Genomic DNA, 19,832 nt, shown 5'->3' with positions numbered 1-19,832 from the left:
GATAGGTTAGAAACAGACCCTGCTCCCAAAGGACTCAGTCTGATGAGAGAGACAGTGCGCACCCAACTATACACCAACAGGATAAAGGATAAGTTGGGAGTGCTCTCAGAGGGAAGGCCCCCAAATTAAAGAGATCAGAAAGAGCATCTTGTAGAAGATGAGGCTTTAGGGGGCCCTCGAAGCAGGGAAGCCCACAGGCAGGAATGAGGAAGTCAGGGATGATGGGGACTGAGAAAGGCCACTGGATTTGGCAATGAAGAGCTCGCTGGTAACTTTGAAGAGGGCAGTTTCAGTTCAGTGATGTTGGAAACCAGATTACTGAAGGCTGAGCAGTTTCTCAGAAGTGTTTGAAAGTGCTTCCAGCTGTATTCTGCTCTCTGTGACCCCAGGGCCCTCCCATCCATGCACCGTTTGCTATTTCCTTCTCCAGGGAATTAAGTTTCTTGCCCAAGGTCACACAGTTAGTAACTGTCTGAGACACGATTGGAACTCAAGTCTTCCTGACTCCTGGCCTGGCCCTCTATCCACCAAGCCAACCAGCTGTACCTAGAGAGGAATGAGTAAAGGCCGCCTAGAGATTTGAATGTGAAATGTAGTTAATACATATATACATATACACATCATATACACATGTACACATCAAGGGCTGGTGGAGGCAGGGGGAGACCAGAGCAGATTTGGAGGCAGCAAGAAAACTAGGGAGAGACTGAAGATTGAGGAAGGGGAAATAACTGAGGAAGCAATCTAATGAAGAAGAAAAGAGGCAATGAGATGAAGGGCACATGTGGAAACTGATCTTGGCAAGGAGAAGGGCTGCCTCATCACAGGAGAAAATGGAGCAGAGAAGGAGAGATTCAGGGATGACATCAAAGAATTTTGAAAAGTGAAAGCAGAGGAGGGGGGTTTCAATGCAAATGGCCTCATCTTCTGGGTGAAGCAAGAGTCTAAATTCTTTGGATGGAAGGTGGAGTAAGGAAAGGGAATAGGAAATTCAGGTCCTCTTAAACCACTGCCTGCTTCCCTTCGGTCTGCCTACCTGCAGGGGTCACTCCCTGTCATTGCCAAGAGCCAAATTACCAAGAAAATCTATCTACACTTTCTCCCATCTTCTCTGACTCCTTGAGCCCTGACTGTCACACTTCCAAGCCCACCACTGGACCAAAGCTGTCTCTTCCAGCATTGCTAAAAATCTTTTCTCAACAAGTTCCTCTTCCTAGATGCTCTTAACTCCCTGACTTTCATATTCTGCTCTCTCCTAGTTCTTCAGCTCCTTCTCAGTCTCTTTTACTGGATCTTCATCCGTCTCCTACCCATTATCACTCCATTATCACTCCAAGATTGTTCCACAGAGCTCTATCCTGGGCTATATGCTTATCTCTAATTCTCTCTCTCTCTCTACCTTATTATCTCTCTTAATGTTCAATTACCATATGTGTACAGAAGACTTTTTTTCTCCCCACTATGCCCCAAGGCCCCTTTCTAAACCCTAACACCCAACCCTGCTTTTTCAGCTTCCTTTTGTATGTGTTCTTCTCCCTTAGGAATTGTAAACTCCTGGAGGACAAGGACTATCTTTTTTTTTTTTTTTTTGGGGGGGGGGGGAAGGGGAGGCGAGGTATTTGTGTTTCTTCTCCTCCCCCTACTAAATAAATGTATATTAATTGATTGATTAAAATCTATATACTTAGTTCTAATCTCTATTGAATTTTAATCCCTTCTAGACTTCTCCACCAGAATGTCCCATTGTCATTTCAAACTCAACATCTCTAAATAGAATTTATTATCTTCTTCCCTTCCATACCCCCAACCTTCTAGACTTTCTTGTTTCCCGAAGTATTACTATTTTTCCAATCACCTAGGTTTATAACCTTTAAAGTCATCCTGTATTCTCGTCTCCTCCTCATGACCTTTCCCCTTCCTTATCTAATTACTTGCTAAATTTCATTGATTCTGCTACCCCCAAAATCTTCATTCACACAGCCAGCACTCAAATTCAGGCCCTATTCTTAGTGCCTCCAAAACTAAACCTCCCCACTCCATCTAGCTATCAAAATAATCTATCTCAAATTGACCTTGATCTCTAGCACACAAATCATCAATAGATCCCTTCTCCTGAAGAAATGCAAACTCATCCACTTTCTTTTTTTTTTTTTCTTTAATAACTTTTTATTGACAGAACCCATGCCAGGAAAATTTTTTACAGCATTATCCCTTGCACTCACTTCTGTTCCGATTTTTTCCCCTCCTCCCCCAGATGGCAAGCAGTCCTTTACATGTTGAATAGGTTACAGTATATCCTAGATACAGAAGGTAGAAATAACCCGGGAAGAAAAACAAAAATGCAAACAGTTTACATTCATTTCCCAGTGTTCTTTCTTTGGGTGTAGCTGCTTCTGTCCATAATTGATCAATTGAAACTGAAACTCATCCACTTTCAGTCCTTCTTAATCTGACTTCAGAAAGGTTACCCATTATTCCCCTTCACGAATTATGTATTATATCCAAACAAGCATTCTCCACATAGGTCTCCTTCCTTCTTGACTCTACAAAGGCTGTCTCTCATGACTGAGATGCTCTTCTCCTCTCCTCATCTCAACCTCTCAGAAGTCTTAACTTTTTACATGCAAGTCCCCTCTTGAAATGAACCTGTACTGATCTTCTCAGCTATTAGTGCTCTAACTCTCCTCAAATTACATTGTATAGTCTGATCTGTTCATAAATGTGTATTCCCCAAATTTAAAAGTAGGCTTCTTGAGGGTAGCTTTTTGTCTCAGATCCCCAATGCCTATCTATCACAGTGACTTTCCATATGATAGCCATTTTATAAATTCTTAAACTGATCACACTAAAAATAGAAAGGTCCTTCATTCCAATGATCAGAAATGGAAAGCATTGCTTGTTCCCTGTGCCAACCTCTTCCCATAGTTTGGCAATGGTGAGTATGGGTACCAGAAGGACACTTAGACATGGTGCTTCCCCAAAGTAGAGATATAGTTGTGGAGAGGAAGAGCAAGAGTTTGAAACAAGGACTTTCACTTACTCTAAAAAATCTCACATTCCAGGCCTGAAGTTTTTCTAATTTAAGGAACTTCTAGAGAAGATTAGTATGAACTCAGCTCTTTTGAGTAGAGTCTGACTTGGAAGGATGATTAAGAGAGACAGGATTTAAGGATTAAATCATTTCCATTTCGGTGAATAGGATCTGGGATCCTACCTCATGGCCTGAAAACTATGAAACTCCTCTTCCCTTTGGAAAAGAAATTCCATATAATTATCCTTCTAATTGAAACTTACCCCAAATCTTCCATGTTTTTTATTTTTAAATGGAAGAGGAAGGAACCTTTCCCATTATTGTTACTGCCCCATTACTAGGAACTAGGATCCTTGCCTTATTTCATAGTAGTTTTATGAAAAAATTTGTTTCCGGTCAAGAACTGAAACAACAGTAGGTGAGTCTGGTGAAAGACAGAAATTCCTTTCCAGCTGCCCATTATACAATTTCTAGTTAAGGCCTGTGTTCTCCTATAGCTTTACCAGCAAGTTGGTTGCCTCAACAGTGAGAGGCCAGGTAGGGAGCTTAGACTGGTTGCCCTCCTACCCTTGCTCCAGTGCCTTTGTTTTATGGCAAAGCTGGTGTGTTATTAAAGGGACAATTAATTGTTATCTAATCGTTCATTTGCATTTTGCACCTGGGGCACCGAGAGCTTTCCCAGGGTTGGGGCACACTTTCCACCCAGGTTGCTTGGACTTGTGTTCATTCTCTAAGAAAGTCTTCAAGCCCAGACAGCTCTTCTTGGGGGAGGAAGTTCCTTTCATGGTGGTCCATGCAAGGGGTCTGGGGCATGAAGAAGAGATGTGTGGCCTTGGATGGGAGAGAGCTAGGAGCATCTCTTCTCTAGGGGCAGTCCTGAACCCTCTGCCTGGGCTCCCAGTCTTGCTGAGAGAGATACTAGTAAATCACCGAATCTTGGGGCTGAAAATTGGGAGACACCTTAGAGATCATACAGGACAATCCCCTCATCTGACTGATGAAGAAACCCAGACCAAGACAGAAGTGTCTTCCCCAAGGCCACAGAAGTTAATATTTGTGTGACTGAATTGCCGGTTCCCTGACTTAACCCATCCTCACTCCACTCCGTCATGCTTTGGAAATCAGATGAAAGTAGCTCAGTGCATTTTAATAAACAAAGGAAATTGAGATCTGTTGAAGGGACCAAGGGCTCTTCCATATAAAGCAAACCTTGAAATACTACATTCATGTTAGCTCTTCTATTAACATTCCTAGTGGAACTCTGGATCAAGGGCATGAGTGCAGTTGTTAGGTGTCATGGAGGAAGTCAGGGCAGCCTGTTTGATGGAGTTAAAAATCAAAACGTATTCCTAACTCCTCTGTGTGAAAGTTCTGAAGACTTAGGAGCCACTTCTCTACCACATTACTGAATTATATCTTCCATAAAAAAAGGATTAGTAGGAACCATAAAGGATGAGACAGGAGAATCGCTGTTCCCAGGCTGCCTCCAAAATTTCAGAGGAAGAGTAAGATGAAACAGAATTGATCCTTCCTCCAAACCTCACTCACAGCAAAAAAGAAATAGATTCAGAGACCCAGGGAGCTTTGACTGTAAACCTCCTAAGCCATGCAGACACAGGAAGGGAGGCTGAATATATCCAAAGCGGCGGCACCTTGTACTGGGTTTATCCAAGAGCCAATGCTCAGTGCCCTTCCCCCAGCCCTTAAGCACACTGCTCCACAAGCCCTGTTTCTACACAAAGGACATTTGGGTCTCTCCAGTGATCCCAGGGTGACCATTTGTTTCCTAGCATTTGGCACAGTTGTCCCCCGTCTTTTCCTGAGAGCCCCAGACTGGATTGGGTTGTGACAAAAGAGGAGGAAAAGGGAGTCCTGCTGGGAGGGAGGACACCCCTGCCATCATTCCCATCCCTTTTTCCCATCACTTCTCCCTAAGGCTTCCTGAGCCTGGGCCTGGGCCTGAGTCTGCCCCATTGGGTGCAAACCTCCAGCCAGACTGAAACTCTCTCAAGGCAGGAACCATTGAAGGAGTTAGGGACAGTGGAGAGTGAGCTCCATTTGGAATCAGGATTGGAGTTCAAATCTTTATTACCAGCTTCACAACATACCATTCTTGTGACTTTGGATAAGTCACTTAACCTCTTAAGGACCCAGTTTTCTTACATGAAAAATTCAGGAGCTGGACTAGAAGGCTTTAACAGTCCCTTTCAGTTCTAAATTGGTGATCTTGTGGTTACCCTGGCAGGTGGGTCAGGCAAAAACATAGGAAGGTATTAGCTAACAGCTGCCCAGCCTCAGTTATCTCCTTCCCCCCAGCCCAAGGCCACCAAAGTCTCCTCCACAGCCAGTTTTCAAATCCTAGTCCTAGCTCCTACCAGAAACGCTTTGTCAGTTGATAATAGGACAGGAGTGGATCCGTGAGAAGTAAGCTATGGGCATTCCCCGGGCTGTCAGAAGGGCATAGGTCACATTGCCTGGTGTTTGTCACCATCCCCTGGGAGCAGGCTGGTTCCAGGAGGAGGCTTTTGTACTGCCAGGCCTGGCTGGGCGGCCCTGGTGGTCCTTGTCTCTTCTAGGGGGCTGTGTTGTACGGCCTCTGTCATTAGCCACTTTCATTCCTTCATTCATTCATCCCTTCATCTCTCTGCTTCTCCTTCTGAAATTGCTCTGCTCTGGGATAGTCTGGCTTCACTTTAAGAATGTTTCCCTGGCCCTGGGACATGTGTGTGTGTTACCGTATATCAGGTAAAAAATAGTGCACTTTACAATTTACAAAGCACTTTGATGCAATATATATGTATGTATGTATGTATGTATGTATGTACACACACCTCTCTATCCATCTATCTAAAATTGCTTTTGATGTAGTGTCTACATACTGTATGAACCTTGGTGGAGAGACAAACTCATCAGCCCCTTGTGGCCAGGCCGTGGGCATACAGCCAAGCAGAACATCTTCCACTGGCACAGCTCCTTGGGCCCTTTGAGCCACCTATCTCTTCTCTGCCCCATACAGGCTTTCTCAGTCAAGCTACTGGGGAGCCAGGACAGGCACCTCTTCCTCCTAATAATAGTGTTGGGAAAGCTATCATTTTCCTCCTCCCTAACCAAGAGCCCTGAATTGATAGATTTCCACAATAGTTCAGCCCACAGACCACTTTAAAACTAGGAAAAATCTGCCTAACTTACCTCCATCAGTCAGTATATTTACTGGTTTGGCTCCCAAGGATAGCAGTTTAATTTGCAGGGAGGCTCATGGGACAGCAAGTTCTAACTTGTGTTTAGGGTTTGTCTCAACCCAGAACTGGGAAGACAGGAACTTCTGGGAATCTGCTCCCCTCACCTGTCCTCTCCTTGCTTCTTCTTGGTCCTCTACCTGCCCCTTGGCACTTAGCCCCCCTTAGGCACCAGCATCTGTGAAGTCCGTCTTTTTGCTAGAGAGAATAGAGAGGAAAGCATCCTCTCTTAGGGAGACAGGAACCTCCATGGCATAAGCTGCAGACACCGTAGCCCAGAGCCTGAGTCAGTCAGAGGCCCTGAAGCACTTTCTAAAAGGGAAATGAATGACTATTGGCAAATCACTTCTGTCTGTATCTAGATTTCCTTGTGTATAAAAAAGAAATAATATTTGTCCTTGCTGATAGGGGTCAGATGAGATAATAGATATGAAAGTGTTTGATTTCTATAATGCACTCTGAAAATATAGGAATTATTTTTAAGTAATGGGGAGCCACATAAGGTTTCTAAACAGTGGAGTGAAATGATAGTCATGTTGATGATGATGATGATGATGATAACAAGATGACATTCATATAACATTTTAAAGTTTGCAAAATAGTTTACATATATTATCTTACTTGAATCTCACAATGACCCTGTGAAGTACAGGTATTATCATCACTTCATTTTACAGATGGAGAAATTGAAGTTCAAATAAGATTAGGCCTTGTCCATGATGATACTACGAGTATCTGAGAAGGTACTTGCAGCCAAGCACACGATGAGCCTGAGAGCATTTTATGGGAAGAACTGAAGCTGTGGAAGGGGAGAGATTAGAATGCTAAGACCAGTTAGGATATTTCTTCAGGAGTCCAGGCCTGAGGAAATGAGAATTTTAAACAGGTGGTGTACAGTATTCTGTAGAAATGAAAAGGAGGCATCAAGGAGGACAAAATCTCATTACTTCAGGCCCCTGATTGAAGTTAATATTTATAATGTAAAAAAGTTCATGTTTATAATATAGGATAAAAATTTTTAAAGTTTACTCTGCTAATTACTGGTATAAACAAACAGTAATGGGGAGCAATTGTCCACAGGACCCCTCGACTAACTCTGCCCCAGATACAGCCTGTGGTCAGGGAGGCAGCACTCAGAGCCTAGACACCAGATCTTCAGAATCCACGTTTCCAGGTATCTTCTGTGGTCTGGCACCCTAGGGCAGTGTGGGCACAGATTCACAAGCTAAACCAGAATACACAGGATACATCCCTCCGGGGTTTCCCTTTAGTATTGAGAGAGGTTCAAGTAGAGCACCAGCATCCCCAGAGGGGAGGTCCTCGTACACTCAGCAGCCATGTTCTCTGCTATCTGGGCGATCATCGCCTGTCCTTCTCATCTTCTCCCCGCATCCCTGTCCTTCTCCAGCAGCACTAGGGGCCGACCACTTCTGCAGTGAAATCCTTGTTTTAATCTGAATTCTCATGTTAAGCACAAGCAGTCTCAGCATGAGAGAAAAAGCCTCATAAACTTCTTGCAGAAAGCTTCTCTTTTGTGTGTGTGTCTCTGGGTCTCCAGTGCCTTGAACACATTATTTAATAAATATATATTGAATTGAAATGAAGCTGGTTCAAGCCTCGAGACTGTCTGACCATGTCTGCCTTCCTACCCCTCAGAGCTCAGCTGAATGAACTTCTCTGCTTTACTAATCACTGTTTTTCAAACTTGTAAATCATTTTAGCAGCATCCTGTGTGTGTGTACTCGCACGTGCATGCAGAAAGAGCTATGAAAGCAGACAGTTGATGCTTTTTATTTTGTGTTCCTGGACTTACTTGGAAATACCAAGATAATTTTTTCAAAAATATTCTGTGATAGTTTGAACTTTTTGCTATGGCCTGCTTTTCTGTAGGCTTAGTAAAGTGCATGCCCACCTCAGTTCTCCCTGCCCTACCCAATCCTTCCCTGGGCCCAAGTGGAAAACTGCTGAAAGATCTCTGCCTGCCCCTTTTCCCACTGAAGGTGTTGCACAATCCCGCTCCTTTGTCCTCCTTGTCTTATCTGGAATATCTGTGACAGATAGCAGCCACCTTCCCTGCCTACCTGTAGCCGGGACAATTTCTCAGCCTTGTAACTTTCCTTATCATCCGATCTCAAACCAAGAACTTGTTCCCAGAGACCTTTGAGCCCCAAGAATGTTCCTTAGGTGTGTTTTCCAACCCATGCAGGCTTTTACAGTCCAGGTTCTGCTACTCCAGGATCACCCAAGTAGGTCAAGTGCCAGGGCACTTTGGGATATATGGGCACTGCAGATCTAGGGAGAAGTGTAAAGATGGGTTCCCCGTTCCGTGGGTATCTCACTGCCCAGGGACTTGACCACATGCCTCAGCAGCCAAAGCAAGCCTTAGGGTCCTACCTTCCTATCAGCTGCGAGGTAGAGGGTGCCAATTCAGGGCAGGAGATACCACCAGGATGACAGTGTTCCCTCTGAGGAAAGGGTACTTCCTTATCCCAGTCAGCAGGAAATGGGCACAGTGTGACTTTAGTCACAGTGAGAAGCTCCGGGGAGGCATCTCCAAGATACTGTGATACTGTGGGACGGATGCTAACTCTGGGTTCCGTTCCTGGATCCCCAGCATACACACCACCTGTATGTCCTTAGGCCAGTCGCCAGTCACTCTCTCAGGGCCTTAGTTCCATGATCTGTAAAGTGATGACTTTGGAGTAGATTTCTGCTGAAGTTCCTTCCAGTGGAAAATACTATGATCGTTTCTATGAACCCCCTTCACCTAGGAGATCAATGATATTTTTCAGAGGGCTAAAGGGATTAGAGTAACTGTGTCTATGGTCAGTGGCTAGATTAGATTTATGGACGAGGATAAAGATCTGGTTGCTCAGTCTGTGGCCATGGCTAGAAGCAGAGGATTTAAAGGGGGCTCAGGCCCCAAAGTCTTTCTTGTTTGTAAAATAGGGATAATAGTAATCTCTACTTCACAGGATTGTTGTGAGGGTCCACCAAGATGAAATATTGAAAACACCCTGTAAATGTCAGTTATCATCATCACTGTTGTTGATAGTTTTCTTTCCAATGCATCATATCTCCTCCTTAGAGTGGAGCTCTGGGGGCCCGAAAGGCAGGAGCCCCCAGATGTGGGTTTCATAAGCATCTGGTTCTAAACCAATCCAACCCACTCTAAGCTCTAAACTCTAAGCTAATATTCAATTCGATTCAACATTTATTAGTGTGTGGAAGACTCAGTGCTGGCAGTTGCAGAAAAAGAAACAGTCCTTGGGCACTGGGGAATTTGTCCTCCTCTGCAGGGCTACAACCAGTATACAACAGCCGTGTTACAGGGGAAGTGGAGGCAGAAGGGGGTGCTCACTCCTGGGAGGGACGTGACCCCCCACGCTGACCTTTGCCAACAGTTGAGGTCCTGGGGCGGCAGATTGGTCTGGTCGACTCCCTTCTGCACTCCCCCAGGGCACAGTGCAAAATGCATCTCTATAACCAACCTTTTAAAGCTGGCTGTTCGACCTAGGATCTTTTGAAGTCTATTTATACCGAATGCCACACTCGGGCCCTGAGGCCGGGTATCAGAAAGGTACAATTTTATAAATTAACAGAATTATAATAAAGGTCACAAAGCAGCTGGAGCCAAGTAGCAGGAGCAGCAGCAGCAGCTTAAAACCCTCACAGATCAGGGGTGAATCTGATGGGATGGATCCACTTCTGGGGCCGGGCCTTTTCCACTACACAGGGCACATAAAATGGCCCGGGACTGTGTGTGATCCCAGGCTGAAACTGTATTTCAGATGGAGCCATAGAGAGAAGGGATGCAAGTGTCCTGGGTCAGTCCGCAAGGAGTTCCTAGGGAAGGGAGCTAAGCTGGGCCTCTGCAGAGCCGAAGGGGAGAGAGGAATAACAATGAAGAGAGGACTCACTTTCCCACAGCCTGTTGCCCTTGTGCTTTACAAAGGCCATGTCTTTTGTGGGTGCCTGTGGTCCGCAGGCAGTCCTTATTTTACTTCTTGGCTTCCACTAGCTGCAAAGGTGCAGGTGGGGGCATGGATACCACCCAAGTTGCTCCTAACTAGGAGCAGGTAGAAGGATGAGGGCTTTCCCTTCCCCCGCAGACCTTGCTGGGACTCTTCCCTGCTGTGGTTTCTAATATTGCTGGGCTCACTGGCTTGAAGTCTGTCTCTCCTCCAACCCCTCACCCCACTTCTTTTCTCATGGGTGCTCAGGTGTGGGAGCAAGAGGAGAGCTTCTCGACGTCTGTGTCTGGGAAACCAGACTCTCTCAGGTCGGGCCAGAGTATTTTGTGAGGTTCTCGTCTGATTAATCTGGGAGTTAAATGTGGGCTTCGGAGGGACGAGTCCTTGCTCTGATTATGACCAGGCCCCTCACTGGTTTATCAGGGACTCTGCTTCCAGCAGAACTTCGCTTCCAGCGACCCCAGCAAGGAGCCTCTACGAGCACCTCTCATCTGGCAGGGGGGTGGTTCTCCTAAGTGCCCGCAGCCTCTCGGGGCCACGGGCTCATGACTCTGGCTCGGGGAGTGCAGGCATTTGTGTAAGTGTGAGAAAGGAGAGGAGCCAGGCCGAGGGCGTGTGAGAGGATGGAGCGGGAGTGAGCAGAGAAGGAGGCTGAGGCAGTGTGGGAGGCGAGGGGAGGGCCCCGAGCCAGGGCCGGTGCCAGTTTGCCCTCTGGGCTGGGCGGGTGCCCCTTCCCGGGCCCACATTCCAGGCACCCCAGCTCACCTTGCCTTGACTCCCCACAAGGCCCCACTGTGCTGTGTGCTCCTCTCACATAGATAAGGCTGCTTCCTCTCCTCCCACCCCGCCCCCCACTTAAAAAGCCCTCTGGGGTTGGGCCCTGAGGAACTGATGACCTTTTCACAGCAACTTTTGTGTTCGATGTAAGCTTGTTTGTCTAGTTGGCACCCTGCTCTTGGGCTCCTTGTGGCCTTTTCAAACCGCTGGGACCAGGGGGCGGGTGTCTTCAAAAGCCTTTCAAAAGGATCCCGTCCTAGGAGGGAAAAAGTTTTACAAGCTCCCATTGAAAAATGGTTACTTTGAAGTGATGTTGCATTTTCTACCCTTTGAAGCAGACAATTAAAGGGGGCCCGGAGTGAAAGGCAAAGAGCTGGACTTCGCTTGGGGCTGTGAGGGCTGGCTGGAATGGCAGTGAGAAGGGGGCAGAGGCAGGTCCTAACGGGAGCTCAGCCTGAGCTAGGCCGGAGCTGGAGCGGAGAGGACAGGAGTGAGGAGAAGAGGCGAGGAGAAAAGGGGAGCAGAGCAGGGAAGGAGGATGGGACAGAGAGCTGGAAGAAAGGAAGAGAGCCAGAAAAAGAGGACAGAGGAGAACTGGGTGGGGGGAGAGAGGGAGGGCACAGACTAGAGAGCTAGGGGAAAGGAAACAGAGCTGGGAACAGACGGGGACACCCAGACAGCCCTCTGCCTGGCCAGCCTTTTCCGACAGGGTTTGGAAAGGATTGGAACCTCCCACGTCGTGGGCTTTTCCGGGGGGAGAGGAGCAGGGGGGTGAGCAATCCCAGATGGAGGGATGCAGGGGAAGTACTGTGAAGTAGCTTCCCTCCTTTCAGATTAGAAATCCCCAGGACAGACCGAAGAGAATGGGGAGCCCCAGTGTAAAGAGAGGAGCATACCAAGCATTCCTGGAAGCTCTGAGGCGCACAAACGCAGGCGCTCACTCAGTGCAGGGGGTGAAAACCGTCACTTCCAGAAAGAGTCCTGGCCCCCAAGCATCCTAGCAAAGTTAACTCTTCAGGCGCTGGCTCGGAAACAAAGGAGCCTTGGGCCTGCCACTGATTTCCATGCGATCCTTCTGGACTTCAAGGCTGCTGCTTCAGAACTTGAATCAGGAAGCTGTGCTGGTCTCCTCCACCCTGATCCCCCTCCAGCACCCGCCACCCTCCCTCAGCCCAGTGACACTCCCGAGAGCACTCCTGTGCTTCACCCCAACTGATTGCTGCAGTTTAGAAATCGAGGAGAAAGGCAAGGAAGATTTTGAAAGCTGTTTGAAGGCAGTGTTGAGTCTTTCCTTGTTTGAAGATACTTCCCAAGAATCAGCAGTTCCAATTCAGAGGGTCTAGTCATTGTTGCATATGTGGAACCAATAGCTAAGTTCTTAACCTTTTTTTTAAATTTTAGATCTCTGTGACAGTTTGGCCTTTGGCTGGCTTCTTTCTCAGAATAATGCTTTTAAAAGCATAAGTATGATGCATAAGATTACAAAGGAAACCATTTCTATTGAAATAGTTAGCAAAAAATTTCTTTCCTGGTCTGACCTGGTCTATCTGAAATTAATTAGCAAGAAGTCTCTAAATTTAGCCTATCCTAAATTTCCAAGGGCTGAAAGAAATTACAAATTTTATGTTGTGATAATGGTCCTTGTTAGTTTTCTTCTTTCACTCATGGCACCCTTATAAATGGCTTTGCTGCTTTGAGGTGGAGTATCTAAGATAAAAACACTTGCCACCTGTCTTCACCTTTACTTTGTTCACCCTCTGAAAGGACTCCCTGTGAAGCACTTCGTTGCTGTTCCATCCTGCCAGCCTCTTTGTGATCCCACCTGGGGGTTTCTTGGCAAAAATACAGGAGGGGTTTGCCATCTCCTTCTCTAGCTGAGGCAAACAGGATTGAATGGCTCAGTCAGACTCACACAGCTAATAAGTGTCTGAGATCAGATCTGAACTCATGAACACGAGTTTTCCTGATTCCAAGCCCCATGCTCTGAAGCTTGCACCAGCTAGTCTCCCAGCACTTATATCAGACTTAAACTACCAGACACCCATATTTGCGGCTAAGTCTAATGATATCCACCCAGGTCCAACAGGGTGATGTATGAATAGAAATTGAACCAATAGAAATGCCAAGCAAAGAAATGCATATCGTAGTACTAACATAAAAACGTATAATATGAGTTTCCTTATTCAGCCTAAATGCATGTCTGGAGCATAGATGAGTAAGAGGAGGTAGCCATGTGAATACCATTACCCAAAGAGTATGAAAGGGCATAAGCATTGCTCTAAAACTGGAGGGAACTTCAGATATCTTTTAGTTCCTAGATTTTACAGATGGGGACTAGAGAGGTAAAGTCACATGCCCAATGTCACATTAGTAGTAAGCATCAAAGGGGGGATCTGAACCCAAGTATCCACAATCAGTATGTTCTTTTCCATTGTCCCATTATACAGCTATCACAAGTGTTCTCCCCATTTAAGTTCTTCTCACTTCTGAATGAAACCAATTCCACAAATATTTATTAAATAAAAGCTTTGTGCCAGGTGCTGTGCTCCAGCACTGGGAGTATAAAGATGAAAACTGACACAGCCGCAGCCCGTGGGGAGCTTACAATGTGTCCAAAACAACTCACTCTCTTTTCTCCCCCACCAGCATCCCACCCCGCCCCCAATCTGGAATCCCTATTACTGTCCTTGACACTGTTTGCTCATTGTTTGTCCTGTTTTCTGGAAGAGGGCCATGACGTCAGGAAGGCGATGCCATGACTTGCAAGTGAATTGGATTTAAGTGAGGGAGGGCCGGGTTCATGGCCAGATATATAGATCAGAATGGCCGGAGATGGCCCCAGACACACCACCCAGATCAGCAGGTCTGCGACCTGGCGTCATCCTTGATACTCCCATTTATTCACTCTATGTGCAGTCAGTCATCAAAACTTGTCCCGCCTGCCTCTCCCAGCAAGTGCCATTTTCTCCATTCACAAAGTACCTCCTTGGTTGGCGTCCTCAGCCCCCCTCATCTCTAGTAATCAGACCCTGGCATCGAGACACAGGCCTCCTCCGAACTGTCAAAACAGTTTTCCTGAAGCATTGGCTTGACCCCACTTAATAAACTGCAGTGGCTTCCTATTACCTCCAGGATTAAATGTGAAAGATGGTGGTGGTGGTCTTTTAAAATTCTCCACCACCTGGCTCCGTCCCACCTTTCCCATTCCCCCCCACATTACGCCCCGCCACATAATCTGTAGTGACGTCGCGCTAACCTACTTGCTGTTGCTCCAATCATAGTGCTCCATCTCCTGCCTCTGTCTTTGGGTGCATTATCCCCTCGTCCTGCTCATCACTGCCTTATGGTGGAAGGCTTCCTTCAGAACTTGTCTCAGAGACCACTTTCACAAGAGATGCTTTGGACATAGGAGACATAGTACCTGTCCTCAAGGAGCTTATGCATCCACAAATATGTTTATTACAGGCAAAACAGATAAGATCTTCCCCAGTTTCCCTGCTGCTCCCGACTTTCCCTCTAAATTCACCTTCCATCTATGCATAGCTTGTCTGTATCTATTTTACACATGCATAAATTCATTGGGAGCAGACGCTGCTTTCTCTTACCTCTGGTACCTGACTCGGTACATATAGAATGATGAGCTCTTAGTAAATGTTTAATTGATTAATCTAGGGAATAAATATGCAAGTGAGAATAATATCAGAAAGACAGAGAAAGCAGATTTAGACAACATGGTCGGAAGATTTGAGGAGGGAGAGGAATCTGCAGGGAGACAGGGTTTCCCAGAGAAGCTGGTAGCTGAGCAGAGCCAAGGAAGCAATACATGCCAGTGAGGTAGACAGAGTACAAATGCAAAGAGACCCAGGATAGCAGAGCGAGTTCCAGGGACAGCGAAATAAACTAGCTTAGCTGCAACATAAAGTATGTATGTCAAAGGCAATAGAGTGAAATAAAGCTGGGGAATTAAAGCCAGATTGGGGGCTAAGAGGAACCTTAAGTTCCAGACCAAGGAATCTATATTTTATCCTATAGGTAATGGAGGAAAGCAGAATGTTTTTGAGCAAGAAAATCACGTAATCAACTCCATATCCATTATTAGGAAGATTATTTTGGTACATATGAAAAATAGATCAGAAATTGTAATAATGAAAATGGTAAGCAATAGTCCAGGAGCCAAGGATGATGAAGGCTTGAGCTTAAGGAATCTTTTTGGAGAAGGTGGGATTTAAATTAAGCCATTTGGATGTGAGAAGTTTCCTAGATTTGTTTATTTTTTATTATGTTTTTACAGGCTGCCCCAAGAGTCCTGAAGAGGAATGGGAGCTGTGCCCCAAGGCAGAGACTCCAACCTTATCAGAAACGGTCCCTGAGCAGCTCCCAGGCTGTACCTATAACCCAGACTGCCGTTGGCTGGGAGACTCAGACCTGGATGTGGGGTCCCTCACCCTGAAAAATGGGACCACCCTGCAGATCAGAACCATCCCCCTTGGGGTGCTGGAGAAAACAGACCTGTCCCATTTCTATTGCTGCACTCAGTGTGGCAAAGTGTTTTGGGAAGGTTCCCATTTCGGGCGAGTGGTCTCTCAATTCCAGGAGATCTTAGACGGTTCAGAGCCCCAGACTCAGAATTTGTATGAACTGAGCTGAGCTGGGCTGGGCTGGGCTGGGCTGGGCTGGAAGGTCCGACCGTGGCTTCCTTCTGTGGGGAGCCAGTTACCAACCACAAATGCAGGCTTTAAACCCTCCCTGTGGAGGAGACAGATAAGCCCTAGGCATCCTGTCCTGTTCTATCCTGTGCTGTCCTATCCCATTCCACTCATACTCTGCTCCTGGATACAAGGTGGAAAGTTTGGTTTGCTATTCACTTTGAGATATTTAGCGTGAGCATACTGCCTGGTGTGTGTGTGTGTATGTGTGTGTGTGTGAGAGAGAGAGAGAGAGTCAGACAGACAGACAGACAGACAGACTGGAAAAAACACTCCCTGGAGAGGGGGCTATTTCTATGAAACACTTATTCTATTTAAAAAAGAGAGAGAGAAAAGAAAAGAAAAAGAATGCTAACAAGAATCCTGGTAATGTTTTCCTAAAAGAGATTTTTATTCAAAGTCTCTGTTATTTTGGGTTATTTCTCTGCAATAGTCTCCTCTGAGTGGAGAGGAACAAGTGAATGGGGTGACCTAGAGTTAAAACTCCATCATCCCTTTTTCCCAGCACTGAATCCTACACCTTCCTTCCCTCTTTCTTAGTGGCCAGTTTCTGCTTTGGTGCTTACTCATCTGGGGACAGATTTCTGATTCTAGGAAAGCTTTAGGAATCTGTCTTTGAACATAGTCAAGGTATGTTTAAAGGAAGAAGAGGAAGGAAAAAGGCTGGTTTGGAATCAGTTAAAAGAATAGGAGGAACAGATGAGGGCAGGAAGAAAGATGAGGAAACTCTCAGAAGGGAAGGACAGATTAAGGAAGGATCTGTGATCTTTTAGGAATCGCTCCCACTGCCCAGTAAGTGGAGCTGGCTACCAGTAGTGTAGTGGATAGTATTAGAGATAGGAAGCTCTGAGTTCCTATCTTCCCTCAAATAAGAGAAATTACTACCTGTGCAATTCATTTCCCCACTCTATTAAGCCTCAGTTTTCTCATCTGTAAAGTAAAAAGTGGATTTGATGACCTCCAAAATCCTATCCAGCTCTTAAATCTATGTACTATGAGTGTGATTCTAATAATCACATTTATATAGTATTTTGTTTTCATTACAGCATATTTGCTTAATTAGTATTGATAGGGCAAATGTTATCATCATCATATTCCAAATGAAAGAGGCTAAGGAGAATGTCTTGCTCAGCTTCACACAACCAGTGTGACATTCAAATCCAAATCTCCCAAGTCTAGCACTCCTTCCACTAACTACCTCTGAGATCAATGAATCACAAGGCAAGAACACTTCCCCACTCTTGAGGGAAGGAGAGATATTTGGAGGGCTCCAGTTCATTTCAACAAACATTTATTAGAGATCTACTACATGCAAGGTCTATGCTAGCCTGAAGTCACCAAGACAAAATACCCAAACCTTCTATATCCCCAAGAAATTTATATTATAAGGGGGAGAAATATAGACAGGGCTGAAGTAATCGAGCATAAAGTCTTCCAAGAAAAGCAAGTTCCTACTAATAACTAGAGAAGGTGCAGGGAGAGGAGATCCAGAAAGGCCTCATTCTGAGGCAGTTCCCAAGTTCGCTTGTTTTACAGATGAGGGAGCTCTTAAAAAGTCAACTCTATTTAGAAACCTTCTCCATAGGAGGACTGGTAAAAACAGCCCCATCCTTTCAGCTCAGGATCTAGGTTCCAAGTCCCATCTGCCTGGCTCTGAGTGGGCCCCACGTTGAGGGGAGCTAAAAGGCTGAGCCTCTCACTGGCTTTAGAATTTCTAGGTGATGTTTTCTAATAGCCCCTCCTAAAACATTCCTCTTTGGAAGATGGAACCTTGATTCCTGTCCTTACTGGACAAAATACCCTAGACCTGCTTGCTCTCTTGTCCTGACACCTTTCCCTCAGCCATCTTGGAGACAGAGCTTATCCTCTAGTCTGGGCTGACTTGAACTTGCTGTACTTAGCTTTTGTAAAGTGACTTGGGGGGGGGGGGGTTACCTTTTTTAAAAAGGAATTTCTTTTCCCCTCTTTTTATTGAATTGAAAATACAATCTAAGCAGCCCATCATATTTTAATGTCACCTATGCTAAGCCTGCCTAAATGAGTATCAATGATTTTACCATTTGCCAGATTTTCTGAGCACCCATTCTCCCTCTATAGACATTTCTCTCCATTACCCAGAATGAGGAGCATGAAAAGAGTGAATGGCTTCATATGCCCTTATATCTCAGTAGGAGAGCCTCTGCAAGCTCAGAACAATCCCGCATTTTCTCTCCTCTCTCTCTTTTCCCCCTCCTCTTTCCCACAGTGAACCCTTCTTCCCTTTCCCTCACAGCATAGCTGAAGGGGACATTAGATATACTTAACTTGAGCCCTGACAATTCAGCCTAAACTATTCTCTCATTCTCAGTATCTCTGGATTTGCAAGGACTTTGGAGACAAGATAGTCTAAACAAAAATCCCTTCTAAAATATAGCTCGAGCATGGTTATCTAGCCTTTACTGACGATCTCTAAGGAGAAGGAACCCACCTTTTAGATAACTCTATTGCTGGGAAATTTCTCCTGACATCAAGTTTAAATCTGTCTTTCTATAACTTTCATCTGTTATTTCTGCTTCAGTCACCCGAAGCCAAAAGGACAAACCCTATTCTGCTCCTTCAAAGGCCTAATCAAATACTTCAAGACAACTATCACATCCCCTTCTCTGTGTTTTCTTCTCCAGTTCTTTATATGGCAAGATCTCAAGGCCTTTGCTCATCCTGATAGTCTTCTTTTGGACATCCCCTAGCTAATCAATCTTTTTCCTAAAATGTGGCCAGGATCGAGCACAGGATCTCTGACCTATCCTAGCAATCACCGGGAGCCAATTGACATTTTTCTAAAGTACTTAGCACCTGACCTGGCACTTAGTAGATATTCAATAAATGTTGATTGCCTTTGTCCCTTCCCCCAGCTTCTGATAACTCTTCTTCATCTGGGAGTTATCCCACACTTTCCAATCCTTGTCCCGCAGCTCAATTTTCACTTTAGCTATAGCTAGCACCTTTTTCCAGTTGCCATCAGAACACCTCTACCGGGATGTTCCACATCTAAGCATTGCCCTGCTACTTCCTGTGTGATCCATTCAGGCTCGTTCTCATTTCTAAAGTGAGGATGTTAGACCAGACAGTGTCTACACCTCTTCTCAATTATGACCTATGTCCAAAAGCAAATTCATTCCCTTCCAAATAGGATGGCCCACTAATTAACCAGATCTTCAGAAAACATCCATGAAGAATTGACCTGGTAATGTTTGACCGAAGCAGCCCTGCTTATCCCCATCCCAGGCCAGCCAGCCTACCAGATTCCCTGATCCAAAGAAACACTGGAAGTTCTGTGGCGAAACTGGCAGTGGTCTTAGTTTTATTATTATTAAAGCTTTTTATTTTCAAAATATATGCATAGATAATTTTCAACAATTTCCAAATTGTTTTCCTTCCTTTCCCCACTACCCCCTCCTCTAGATGGTAAGTAATCCGATATATAAACATGTGCAATTCTTCTATATATATTTCTACGATTATCATGCTGCACAAGAAAAATCAGATCAAAAAGGGAAAAATGAGAATGAAAACAAAATGCAAGCAAATAAGAGAGAGTGAGAATGCTATGTTGTGGTCCATATTCAGTTCCCACAGTTCTCTCCCTGGGTGTAGATGGCTTTCTTCATCACTGAACAAATAGAACTGGTTTGAATCATCTCTTTGTTGAAGAGAGCCACAACCATCAGAACTGATCATTGTATAGTCTTGTTGTTGTCGTGTGCAGTGATCTCCTGGTTCTGCTCATTTCACTCAGCATCAGTTCTTATAGTTCTCTCCAGGCTTCTCTGAAATCATCCTGCTGATTGTTTCTTACCGAACAATAATATTCCACAGCACTCATATATCACAATTTATTCAGCCATTCTCCAATTGACGGGCATCCACTCAGTTTCCAGTTTCTATCCACTACAAACAGGGCTGCTACAAACATTTTGGCACATACAGGTCCCTTTCCTTTCTTTAGTATCTCTTTGGGATATAAGCCCAGTGGAAACACTGCTGGATCCAAGGGTATGCACAGTTCGATAACTTTTTGAACATAGTTCCAAATTGCTCTCCAGAATCTCTGGATCCGTTCATAATTCCA

The 19,832-nt window shown here is 45.3% G+C and overlaps 1 protein-coding gene across 1 annotated transcript in view; it reads left to right on the top strand.

Annotated features, from left to right (window-relative positions):
- The window catches only part of EXD3 (exonuclease 3'-5' domain containing 3), a 427,068-nt gene extending 407,973 nt beyond the window's left edge, over positions 1–19,095 (top strand). The window contains exon 22 of the mRNA XM_051976911.1: positions 15,310–19,095. Within this exon, the coding sequence (XP_051832871.1) occupies positions 15,310–15,665 (356 nt within the window). The 3' untranslated portion in view covers positions 15,666–19,095. The remainder of the gene's footprint in view (positions 1–15,309) is intronic.
- Positions 19,096–19,832: the final 737 nt, after the last annotated feature.

This window comes from Antechinus flavipes, chromosome 2 (assembly GCF_016432865.1).
Source record: "Antechinus flavipes isolate AdamAnt ecotype Samford, QLD, Australia chromosome 2, AdamAnt_v2, whole genome shotgun sequence".
NCBI classification, from domain to species: Eukaryota; Metazoa; Chordata; class Mammalia; order Dasyuromorphia; family Dasyuridae; genus Antechinus; species Antechinus flavipes.
The sequence above is the reverse complement of the archived record's forward strand: the minus strand, read 5'-3'. Positions and strand labels throughout refer to the sequence as shown.